The 13,819-nt window shown below is 38.2% G+C and overlaps 1 protein-coding gene across 1 annotated transcript in view; it reads left to right on the top strand.

Annotated features, from left to right (window-relative positions):
* Positions 1–13,819, top strand: part of znf385c (zinc finger protein 385C) — a 74,866-nt gene that overhangs the window by 46,138 nt on the left and 14,909 nt on the right. Inside the window, exon 3 of the mRNA XM_060892970.1 lies at positions 10,821–10,963. Within this exon, the coding sequence (XP_060748953.1) occupies positions 10,821–10,963 (143 nt within the window). The remainder of the gene's footprint in view (positions 1–10,820; positions 10,964–13,819) is intronic.

Genomic DNA, 13,819 nt, shown 5'->3' with positions numbered 1-13,819 from the left:
TGAGATAGGCACAGGCTCCCAGTGACCCGAGGTAGTTCAGATAAGCAGTTGAAAATGAATGAATAATCCAGTTTATTCCTGACTTTTCTGACACTCTGGAGATGTTTATTTTATAACTCATGCATTATTGAGTGACTACAAAACTTGTATTATTGAGTGACTTTGAAATTTCATTCCAAAATGAAAAACATTACAAAAATTTCAAACATTACAAAAAAATTAATGAAAGCAGAATATACACACCACTTTCCAGACCAAAAATAACATAGTAAATGCTGCTGAGGTTTGCTACAAAAAAAAAGCAAAAAGCAAAGTGTGACAGACCTATAGCAGATTCTATAGCAGCATCCTTATACTGCACAAAGTCTACCTCACACTGCTGGGTCAACACACCAAATATGACTTTATTTTACTTTATTATTGTTTGCTCTTTATAGTTTTCTTTATTTTATTTATCTTGAAACAATCTTTGCTTTACAGAATTTATTTGCATGTGCCTTATACTTTTGCTCAGTACTGTGTTACTGAGTACAGTACTGTACTCCAGCTAAAACACGTGACTAAAACGAGTTTTGACAGTAATTCTAAATGTTACTTGTTACAGAATATAGTTTAATCTTTACAGTGTTGTCATTATTGTTTCTAATGTAATCTGAGGTAATAATGTACTCTGAGGTAAGAATATAATGTAATCTGAGGTAATAATGTACACTTAGGTAATAATATAATGTTTTCTGAGTTAATAATTTATATTTGGGAAATAATTTAATCTGAGGTAAGGATATAATGTAATCTGGGGTAATAATATGAAGTAATTGAAGTAATAATGTACTCTGAGGTAATAATATAATGTTTTCTGAGTTAATAATGTATATTGGGGTAATAATGTACTCTGAGGTAATAATGTAAAGTAACTGAGGTAATAATATAAAGTTACTGAGGTAATAATTTACTCTGAGTTAATAATATAATCTGAGGTAATAAATTACTTTGAGTTAATTATGTAATCTGTGGTAAGAATATAATGTAATCTGAGGTATTGACAATAATGTAAACTGAGGTATAATGTACGCTGAGGTAATAATATAATGTAATCTGAGGTAATAATGCAGTCTGATGTAAGAATATAAAAGTAATATGAGTTAAAAATGTAATTTGAGGCAATAATGTATTCTGAGGAAAATATTGACGGCCATTTTCTAATTTAGATCATTCATATAGAAAAAGCTGAATGACTGTGTGCCCGCTAGGTAAATCGCTATGTTAATCATTAGCTAGTTGATTCTTGGCACCCATATTTGTATGCTGCCTAGCAATGCTTTCCTCACTGCTTTCATTCACTATCATTTAAATGGGAAACACGTCACATGTTCTCTTTTCTCTCGTTTGAAAAAAAAAGCACATTTCCATTTTAACCACACCATTTAATAAGTATCATGAACATAGGGTGGCAGGGTTGTTGTCATGGTGACAAAATGGATGAGCAAGCTCTTGACATCAGCGTTTCTTGGCTCACTTGTAGTCTGAGCTTTACCAAAATGGAGGGTTGGATAAGGCTTGAGGTCCGTGTTGTTCAGCGCATCGTGGGTTATTTCAGTCATATTAACTCACACACACACACACACACACACACACACACACACACACACAGACACACACACACACACACATGCAAACAGGTTCATAGAGACGACTGAGTTCAAGTGTTTTAGGTGCATGCTTGCATATGTGAGAGAGAGAGTGAGAGAGAGATAGAGAGAGAGAGAGAGAGAGAGAGAGAGAGAGAGAGAGATTGTGTGTGTGTGTGTGTGTGTGTGTGTGTGTGTGTGTGTGTGTGTGTGTGTGTGTTTTTCAGGCTGAGCTTAGTCAGGCATGAAATCAGGCTGCAGGAGGATGCTGTCATCGTCATCGCCAGAGAGAGACAGATCCAGAACAATAACAGAATAAAGAGTGAAACAAAGGAGCCCTGTCTCAAATAAGTTAACTAGTGTTTTATTTTTCATTCATGCGAACAGTTATAGCTATAGCTACACTGACTTTTGTGGATCGTCCTTGAGCATCAATAGAAAGTCACTTCCGTTAGAGTAGCTCGCTAAACAGTCACTCCCTCACCAGCCTCTTCTTTTTTCTCTCTTGATTTTATCCAAAAAACATGCTATAAACATGCTTTAAGTCATGAAAAAATGTAAAGTGCATACATCAATTAATCAATTAATTTTTTTAACCAATCAGATTTGAGAATTCACCAGCACTGTTCTTCAACTCGGATTTATTTGAGGAAAGATCACGCAGCAAGTGTGACAGACCTATAGCAGATTCTATAGCAGCATCCTTATCATACTGCACAAAGTCTACTCAGACTGCTGGGTCAACACCAAATATGGCTTTTGTTTTACTTTATTATTGTTTGCTCTTTATAGTTTTATTTATTTTATTGATCTTGAAACAATCTTTGCTTTACAGAATTTATTTGCATGTGCCTTATACTTTTGCTCAGTACTGTGGTACTCAGTACAGCAGCAAGCTGAATAAGAGCCTAAAAACCATAATCAGTACGATTTTAACACTAAAATCAATTTTCTTTAGCACAAAATTGCACTGAAGGTCAGTTTTCAGCTGAAATGGTTTAGAATATGTATATGTGCCATTTCCTGTATGTGAACAAACACTGAATCTTAACCCTTATGTTATGTTCACCCATTGGACCCTTTGGTACTGTTCAGGTCAAATTGACCTTTTTACATTTTTGCGGTTTTCAAAGCAAAGCTGGAATAAAAGAAATACATAATGTCTTTATCTCAATCTTAAATAATATAGATAACATTTGTGATTAATGTTTGCAATTACTAGATCACATTTAACAATGGAAGTGTCACTTGTATGTGTATTATTTGAACTGATTTATCAAATACAGGTGATGAATAAAAATAAAAGCATGATAAACAAAAGCTTACTGCAGTGGCTGGTTATGAAATACAGCTCGCAACAATAAAGCTGCAAATGCAAACGATTTACAGAAAACGCAAACACGTTTAGTAAAAATATAAAACGATTGATTTAACCTGAACACCAATGAAGGTTTAAAATAGAATAATATCCACTTAATGGTTTGTAAAAATGAACACTGGACAGTACCTGAAGTCAAGTTGAACCATAATATTATTTATTTTGAAATAAATAAATCAAATAATTTTGTGACTACGGATGGAGGTTTATATTTTATATTGTTAGTCCATAGCTAGATTTGCTAGATTTTTTATGGCTTTATGAATTACCTATATATATATATATGTCCAGACCAGTTTGAACCATTTCCATTTTAGCTAACAAAAGTCTTTTTTTTTTCAATTGTGACAAAATAATTTTAAAATATTTTTTTGCGTTTCAAATTAAAAACTTCATTTTAATAAGCCTTGTTATAAGCCTTTAATAAGCCTTGTTATAATTCCTATAAAATACAAAAGCCAACAGAAACTGTATTCAGACACAATAATTCATGTGTCTTTATGTACAACATAAACTCTTCAATCTAAACTAAAAGAATAAATTAAAGAATAAAAGGCAGAGCAGGGAAGGAAAACTGCGTCACCTTTCCCCATTGTTCATTTCTCACTGCGGATAAAAATCCCCACCTCATTTCAGCACGCTCGTTTTATTTGTTAGATTAAATCTGAAGCAGGAGCCGGACGGATATGGCTTTTGTTTCCGAGGTGAGCGTCAGAATGACCCCGTGCTTTCAAGAGGCTCTTTCTGCCCCGTGTTAATTCAGACGGCGTGTGCTTCCCCCTGTGACACACGGACTCAGCCAAGCCTGAAATCAGTCCATCATTTCGTTCCTCATTATGTTCGTCATGCGTCGTTACTCCTCATCAAAAGTAGCACACTCATCTTTTTACCCCCCGCCTCTTCTTAAAAAAAAAAAATGGTGTGTGTGGTGGGCTTGGGGGGGATCAGAGAGGTGACCGGGGGAAGATTTGAATTGAAAAGAATACAGAGAGCCAAAGCATTTACAGACAGAATATCTGCGTTTCTGAAAAGATTTAGAAGTGGAACGAGTGTGTGCAGTGAAGAAGGAAAAGACACTAGAGTTCTCTGCTAAACACTATTGGCATTCTCGTTCCACACAAAGAGTCTCTCGGGAATCTTTATGTAGCTTGTGAGCACACAGACAGGGTAAGAAATCATCCTGTAGGCAAAACGATGCCTTTAGCTGGAAACACTGCTTGATGGCTGCAGTGATTTCAGCCTGCAATTTAATACTGAAAATACTGAAAATACCCTGAAAATACTGCACATACTGTAAATGGGATTTGGGAGGACAATAGCTTGTCATTTTCTCCTCATTGGTAGTTTTACGTTTTAATTCAGGAAACAAACTGACTGCTGTTAGACAGAAACACACATCTGGGTGCGTACTGTGTTATTTTTTTGTATAACACCAGGTTTTTAATCCACAGGGTTACTTTACTTGTACCACAACAATCTGACAACAATTACAAGCTTTCGCTTATTAATGAATGACACATTTATTAACAATTTATCGCTAATGTTGTCCCATAGACAAGGTTATGACTTTGACAATAAACAGTCACTCCATTACTTGCATTATCTCCCTCTTTCTCTCTCTCTCTCTCTCTCTCTTTTTCTCAGTCACTCTCTCTCTCTGTGTGTCTTTCTCTCTCTTGATCTCTGTCTCACTCTCTTTCTGTCTCTCTCTCTCTCTCTCTCTCTCTCTCTCTCTCTTTCTCTTTTTCTCAGTCACTCTCTCTCTCTGTGTGTCTTTCTCTCTCTTGATCTCTGTCTCACTCTCTTTCTGTCTCTCTGTCTCTCTCTCTCTCTCTCTCTCTCTATTTCTATGTGTTTCTCTCTCTCTCTTTCTCACTTTCTCTCTCTTCTCTCTTTCTGTTTCTCTCTTTCTCTTTCTCTCTCTCTCTCTCTCTCTCTCTCTCTCTCTCTCTCTCTCTCTCTCTCTCTCTCGATCTCTTTTTCTCACTCTCTCTCTGTCTCTCTCTGTGTCTCTCTCTGTCTCTCTCTTTCTCACTCTCTTTCTGTCTCTTTCTCTGTCTCTCTCTATCTCTTTTTCTCACTCACTCTGTCTCCCCCCTCTCTATCTCTTTTTCTGACTCTCTCTCTCTCTCTCTCTCTCTCTCTCTCTCTCTCTCTCTCTCTCTCTCTCTCTCTCTCTCTCTCTCTCCACTCCTTCCATAAATATCAAATGAACGTCTCCTAACAGGCATCATATCATCAATTAATTGTTTTTCTTTGTTATTTCTTATATTTTTTTGTCATTTATCGTTAGTCTTTATGTGGAGCATCTGCTGTACAGGGCACTCTGTACAGAAGCTGTTAATATTTTTATAAATCGTTCATGTTACACCTGGAACCACTGTCTGAGCCACACACACACTTTAAAAATTCAATTCATCTCAAGTTTACATATTCTTATAAAATGTATAATTTTTTTTGTTCCTTGGTTATCTTATCCTGAACACACTCACACAAAACCCTGATTAAATTCTGTGAAAATGCCCCTGATTTATTAATAACGATAAATAACAGCTGTGAAAAAAGATTTGACAGTCGACTCTACTGAGAGTTGTTTATTTCATGTAAATAGTACATCTTGCTCTTTATTTTCTTTCTGTGTTTGCCTTAATGAGATTGCAGTACAGACCGTTTTTGCCTCAAAGCACAAACTACAGGTCAGTGCATCTGTAAATAGATTAATACTGAGCCTGCAGCGTGAATTACTACATAAGCCAGTTTCTTCATTTAAAGAACATTATTTTAAGAAATGTTTAATCTCACACGTTTTATGTTACCTCGAAGAAGCCGGGGTTTTTTTTTTAGATATTTGCGCTGTGATGCATTTAAACAACCAACATGACACACAGGTTTCCATTTACTTTACAAACAGAAACACAATCATTCGGTTCAATATAGCTGCTGTAATTAGTCTTCAAAGTGAAAGGTTTTCTTATTCTTCTCTCTGCTATGAACTAGCAAAGTAAAAAGGGCTTCTTGGTATAAGTGCTATTAGCCATGTAAAGCTTATATGTCAGGCAGTCATGGACCCAGAACACTGATAATACTAATGAATAAGTTTCAACCCATGTGTCTGCTTTTATTATTTCACTTTTTAGTGAAAAGAATGACATCAAGTCTTCCCTGTCAATCACAGCGGCACTAGCCCTCATGGGCTTCTGTGAGAACATGTATGCAGACAAGGGCTTCTGTGTGTGTGTGCGTGTGTGTATGTAGGTTATGGTGCACACCAACCTCACCAAGTTTCCAGTGCACCACATGGCATCATGTGACTTCAACGTTTCACCTCATTTAATACATTACATTCTTTTGTGAATGTGTGTGTCTGTGTGTGTCTGTGTGTGTGTCGGTGTGTGTGTGTGTGTGTGTGTGTGTGTGTGATGGTCCCTCACACCTGAGTTTAGGTATGATTCTGAAATAAAAATATAGTAATAATAATAAATAAATAAATAAATAAATAAATAAATAAATAAATAAATAAAGGATATCGGTCTTTAATATTCCAGACCTGGTATTTGTACATGTGTTACATTTCCACATTTGTCAGACGATCTCGTAAACAGTGACTTATATTTATTTAATTTATGCAACTGAGCAATTGAATGTAAAGGGCCTTATTCAAGGGCCCAACAGTGGCACTCACAAGCCTCTGAGCTACCACGTCTCTATAAGGCACCTGGACAGTGCAGATTAAAGTTCACCCTGTGCACAAAAAGACATTAAAAAAACTCTAACCATTTTTGATTTACAGATCCAGGTACAGATCGTCTCATAGCTTAGAGTTTACGCATCAAGTTAAATCCAGAAGCTTTCACTGTTATATGGAGCATATATAGCTGGTGAAGTACACAACGAACATGAAACCACATTCCTCTAGGACCCTGATGCTACATAAAGACACAGAGCGACGTAAGACACCGCAGAAATAAGGGCTAAAAATTTGAAATGAATTTATCCACTTTATGTGCAACCTTGTGTAAAACCATTCAAGACAAGAGGTCGCACAATACAATACACTACAAGATAGATACCTAAAAATATCATTGTGTTGCAAGACATTGCACATTCCAGCCCTGATTGTGTTGTAAAATGTAAATATAAATATGATGCACAATTAAGTAGAACAATATTACAAAATGAGTGATTCTTTGTCGGACTACATCTAGTCTAAACTCATATTGTGCAGCCATATTAATTTTTTTTTTTAAGAAGTCTTTATTGATATTCAGAACAATTCACACACATTTCAACCTTATTTAAATATTCCCCATAGTTTGCAGATGATCTCGTTTACACAGCGGCGGCAGAAATGTAGCTGCTCTGGTGTACATCTGAAAAGATCAGGAAATTCCTGTAAAGCAACTGTGATGATTTTTTTTACTGTACATGTCAATATCTGTGTTACAGAATATCAACCAACAACTTCATAATCAGCCGTGAGACACAAAGCCCCTCTGTGAGGATTTTTTTGGTATTCTGTATTAATGTTTTTTCTGCATAGGTCTTTCACATCCTGTTTGCTTCTTGTCAGGTACATGGGCAAACACACACACACACACAAACACACACAGACACACACATGCTTCAGAAAGCAGTGTCCTGCCCGAGTCCGTGTTGAGATGAAAGAGAATGTGACAGCGGTGTGTGTTTGTGACAGAGAAAGCATGCTGGGTTACATAAATGGAGGACACATGAGGAAACTCTTGCTCCACTAGATTTCAGCCTGGACTGGCTACGGGTCAGAAAACAACAACAAATTTTTAAGAATCCTAAACATCTGTGTGGAACTAGCGAACGCTTTTTTGAGAATAGATATGGAGAAGAACAGTTGGAAAAAAGAAAGAAGCAGTAGAAAGAGTAAGAGACAGAACGAGAGCAGCTGGTGTGTAGTGTGTGTGTATAAGAGGGAAAATGTATGGAGGATAGAAAGGGGGCTCGAGGCTGCAGTCTCTGCTAATTACTACTCTGAAAATCATGATTATGCCTTTCAACTCGACTTGTCAGGAAAGAAAAGAAGGGGGAGTGTGTGTGTGTGTGTGTGTGTGTTTGTGTGTGTGTTGGAAGGGTACGGTCCTGTCGATTCTCACTGTTTTTGTGCACTCGAGCCAGACCTCACCAAATTCCCAGTGCACCACATGGCATCATTTGACTTCAATGTTTCACCTCATTTAATACATTACATTCTTTTGTGAATGTGCATTTGTGTGTGTGTGTGTGTGTGTGTGTGTGTGTGTGTGTGTGTGTCTGTGGTGAAGATTGTCTCTTACACCTGAGTTTTAGTCTGATTTTGAAATAAAATCACTGCATGGCTCCAGCACACACATACTGTATGTATTTGTAATTTTATCTTCATGGAGACTTTCTACTAAGTCACTCACTGCTAACTCACTTTGCAACTTTAGTTTGTTTATGTTTTTATATTAAAAAAAAATATATAAAAAAATCTTCATGTTGACCAGCTTGAAGTTTGAAACCTTCACATTGTTATTTGCTATTGGTATTTGGCCCAAATAATAAAAACATGACAAACAAACACACACACAGTGGAACGGGGTTCCTCCGACGGGGAAAAAAAATCACCCCCAAACGCATGGATGGCAAAAACAAGAGATTTAATACTATAATCGAATCGACACACAGGAAGACACTAGGGAAAACACTAAGGCAGATAAATACAAGACAAGATACTGTACAAGAAACCAGGAACATAAAACAAAGAACAAAACACAGACTCAAGAGACACCGAAACTACAACGGGGCAGCAAAAAACAAACACAACACAACAGGTATAAATAGGAGAAGTGGTAATAATACATCAGGAGCAGGTGTGCAGAAGTGGGAAGGGGCTAAGGGTGGGGTGGGGCAATCAGACACGAAGACATAATTTGTCTTCATATCCCTGTGAGAACCCTGCATAGACATTAATGCTATTAATGCTTCACCATCAGTCTTGCATCACTAATAAAATGCAAACCTTTTGACTCATTTTTTTGTAAAGCAGTTTTTTTCATAGGCACCTGACAAATATCCCTCTAACACAAAAACACCCTGATATTCCTATCCATGTGGGAACCGCACAAGATATATCCACACACACCCACACACAGATGCATACACACACACACACACACGCACTGTACAATGTAATGTTCCATGTCCTTAAGTATCAAATAATACCAAATTATCCTCACCTTCTTTTCTTCTTTTTTCTTCTTATGATTATGGTCATTTTTATGCTTATTATTTTCTCCTTCTTGTGAATGTTCTGTACTTGATGTACAGAATATCATCATCAAGCTTTTTTGTACCTAACTCCAATCTCTGTTTAGAAACATTCCACTATATATAGTTTTAGAAAATAAAAAATGATGTGCATCAATAATTTTTTAGAATTAGATCCTAACCTTATGTTCACTTTCTTTGCACTTTAAACTGTAGTTTCAGAGAAGAAAATATCCAAATTTGACCCTTTTCGCAGACCACAATACACACATACCCAATTCGCAGAGTCTTGCCAACCTTGCTTGTTAGTTTTTTGTTCAGTTAGCCACAAGATCTCTAGATGCAATTTATTCTGAGTTCTGTTCCACTATATATGTTTTAGTTACCAGTTATAATGTGCAGGATCGTGTTTGTGTATCTGTGTGCAGCCATGTGTGTGTGTATGGGTGTGTGTGTGGGTGTGTGTGACTGTAGTGATTGATATATGCGGTAGGGAGGTATGTAAGCAATACGAAGTGCTCCTGGATCTCAGGCTCAGCCAAGCGGAAAATGAAAAACCTCGGCATCTCAGCTCCATTAAAAAATCCTGGTGCGAACACACACATATTGATGTATACACTAAAATCCTTAATACCTGCAGTGTCCATTACTGTGTGTGTGTGTGTGTGTGTAAACGCATGCGTACAAGTTTGTATGGTCGGTTTTCCCCACACACGTTTGTCTCTTCGTGCTGTATGAAGAGCGAATGATGGCTTTTTAATAAGGTTCTGGTTCATTTGCTGAGAAATAGATTTATTTATACTCCTCATAATCCAGGGTGAAATCATCCTCTCCTCATCCTGTCGCCTCGTCAAGCATTCAGAGATCGATGATTCCCTAGAGGGAGGATGTGGGTGACTTCTGAGCATAAACGTATCAACGTATGGCTGGTGTCTGAAGTCACACCTCAGCTACAAGGATAATGTCCAGGTGTCTAACAAGTTCACTGGTTCAATTGCAGAAATTGTACTAATCTGGCTACCAGGTTTCGTCTCTGTGCGATCATCTTTCTGCTTTGTCATAACAGCGACAGCACACACAGTTTTACACCTGACAATCTAATACGCTATCAACTCCCAGTGTCTACAGGGGGGCGCCTGTGTTGGCCAGGGGGCAGGTGGCGCTCTAGGCCCCCCACCAGACACAACACTGATCTGATTGCATCTGCATTGCTAATGTTTAACTTAGCAAAACTCTGAACCAGAACAAGCCTGCGGGCACAAATGACTGATTGGTTAAGCAGAGCACCTTCAGTTAATATGATTTATTTTGGGTCCCTTGAAGTTGCAGCAGTATGTTTTTTGTTTCTTTGCATTATTCTGGCAGCATGAATTTCAATACCAACAGAGATTGCTCTGACCTGAGCTATTAAGCCTGTTATTAAATCACCCACTGAGTTTCAATTTCTTGGATTTATATTGTATTTTGTCCCAGTTTTGTCTCCAACCTCTGATTGGTTCAGTAGAGACAGAAGTCCTCTCTGATGTTTTTTTTTTTTTTGGATGTGTGCACAGGTCCGGCGGCTCAGGGCAGCCCCCTGCTGGCTGCGTTACCCGTACAAACTCGCCCGCTGCAGACGCCTCTGGAGCTGAAGAACTTTCTGCCCTTCAGACTCAACGGTTCCAGTCCACTTAGCCTGTTTCCCAACTTCAATACGGTGAGTCTAACATTTAACTTTTTAGCATTTAAGCGTATAAAATGGGGCTGCCAATTTATTTTACAATTTGAAATTGAAGCACTTATGGTGGTGTGAATCACCTGGATATCTTTCAACAATGTAACGAGGTGACGTATGAGGCAGAATTTGTAATAAATTCTGCTGTCATACAGCCATCTTTCCCTTTCTTCTTCTTCTTTTCACCTCGTACGTGTCAGATCACATGTACACCATATAGAGCTTCCTATATGTGAGCCACAGATATCCTGTCTTCCAAAGCTAGGGACTGCCATCTGTACAGTTTTCTCAACTCTTCTTCCTCAGTTATTGTATTTAAAAAAAAATCCTAGTGCTTTTATTGTCTATGATCTTACCCCTGGTAGTTTTTTCTCTCTGCTTGCAAAGTGGTATTTACCTCCAGTGTTCCCAGCTAGTTGTTTTCCTCTGCATCATCTCTCCAAGTATTCTAGACGTCCTGTCTAGTCGAGTAAGAGGTCTGTGTCTGTGTGCTGCTAATGTGGATGAGTGTTTTTTCCTTGCTATACTACCTGCTCTTATTGCTGATTGCTAGGTCTGCCACCTAGTCGAGTAGATGACCTGTAGATGTGAATTGCTGAGTGAAGATGGAGAAAAGATATCAAACTTGGACAAACGGCATCAGCACAGGGATAGAGAGAATCTTTGGAGGGATAGATAGACTCTTTACAGGTATAGACAGACTCTTTACATGGATAAATAGATTTTAAGGATAGATAGACTCTTTATAGGGATAGATGACTTCAAAGGGAACAGGGATATATACAGTATATATTCTTTACAGGTATAGATGGACGTTTTACAGGGATAGATAGACTCTTTAAAGGGATAGATGGACTCTTTACATGGATAGATAGACTATAGGGATAGATACACTCTTTACAGGGATAGATGACTCTACAGAGATATATATATTTACAGGGATAGATAGACTCTTTACAGGAATAGATGGATGCTTTACAGGGATAGATGGACTCTTCAGAGGGACAGATAGACTCTTTAGAGTGGTAAATAGACTCTTTACAGGTATAGATAGACTATAGGACTAGATACACTCTTTACAGGGATAGATGACTCTACAGGGATATATATATATATTTTACAGGGATAGATAGACTCTTTAGAGTGGTAGATAGACTCTTTACCGGTATAGATGTACTCTTTACAGGTATAGCTGAACTCTTTACAAGGATAGATTGCTTCTTTACAGGGATAGATAGACTCTTTACCGGGATAGATAGACTCTTTACAGGTATAGGTGAACTCTTTACAGGTATAGATAGACTCTTTACCGGGATAGATAGACTCTTTACCGGGATAGATAGACTCTTTACCGGGATAGATAGACTCTGTACAGGGATAGATAGACTCTTTACAGGTATAGGTGAACTCTTTACAGGGATAGATAGACTCTTTACAGGGATAGATAGACTCTTTACAGGTATAGGTGAACTCTTTACAGCAATAGATAGACTCTTTACAGGGATAGATAGACCCTATACCTGTAAAGAGTCTATCTATCCCTGTAAAGAGTCTATCTATCCCTGTAAAGAGAGGGATAGATGCTAAATGCCTTAGATGGGATAGATGCTAAGAACTCTTTACAGGATAGATAGACTCTTTACAGGTATAGGTGAACTCTTTACAGGATAGATGCTAAATGCCTTAGTATTAATTTACCTTCAGTAATCTCTTTATCCTGCTTAAGGACTGTGGATCCAGAACATATCCTGGGAAAGCTGGGCTTGAAACTTGAATTCACACATTATGAAATGCAGGTTTTTTGTGGTGTGCGTGCACACACGCACGCAAGCATGCACGCACGCACACACACACACACACACACACTCACAATTAAACTCTTGTTCACATCTAGCAGCAAATCTAACATTGGGAGGTTGGTAGAAACCAGGGAACTCAGATGAAGCCAATTGTCTGGCTCATGAGTCTAGCTAATGTGTGTTCATTGCTGCTACACACCGTTTCTCAAATATGCTGAGAGCTGTGGTCTTTTTCCAATCATACCTGTGTGTGTGTGTGTGTGTGTGTGTGTGTGTGTGTGTGTGTGTGTGTGTGTGTGTGTGTGTGTGTGTGTGTGTGTGTGTGTGAGTGTGTGTTACACTGGAATGATAAATGCACCTAGCTTGGTTACAAAGTAGCTGTCAGAGATGTGCCTCTCTCCTCTGTAGTCATCTCTTAGCCTTCACCACCTTATTTTCTCCCCCTCTTTCATTTCCTCTCCTTTCTGTATGGTATCTATGGATCAAGACCTTGGATTTACAATTGTCTGTGATTTTAAGAAAAAGGACATAAACTAAAAGTGTTTAATAACCTTTTTTCTACTACTGTTTTTTAAACTCTCATTTCCTCTTGTTATTTTGTAGGAATCTTTCTTGCTTTGCACTGAATAACACACACACACACACACACACACATACACACACACACACATACAGTACACACACACAAACACACACTCACACACACTGAGATGTCCAGTGGACACATTCTTGAGTTCCTAAAACAAACAGTGGTCCAGGAGGTTTCCTGTTCCCATCGGTGGCTGCACAGCCAATGCTGGACCGTGTGTTTGTGTGTGTGTGTGTGTGTGTGTGTTCCCACAGCGAGCGTTACCAGGAGAAAGTGCCCGTCCCCTGGGTTTAAGATTACACTGTACACTTTTGTGCCACTTTTGTGTGCTGAAAGCAAACAAGGCGAGGCCATGATGGTCCTGGTGAGAGAAAGCCTTGCACAGAAAGTCAGGAATACAGAAACAGCAGGCTGAATATGTTCTTACATGACAGACATCTTTTTTTCCCC

This window comes from Tachysurus vachellii, chromosome 18 (genome assembly GCF_030014155.1).
Source record: "Tachysurus vachellii isolate PV-2020 chromosome 18, HZAU_Pvac_v1, whole genome shotgun sequence".
Classification (NCBI taxonomy): domain Eukaryota; kingdom Metazoa; phylum Chordata; class Actinopteri; order Siluriformes; family Bagridae; genus Tachysurus; species Tachysurus vachellii.
The sequence above is the reverse complement of the archived record's forward strand: the minus strand, read 5'-3'. Positions and strand labels throughout refer to the sequence as shown.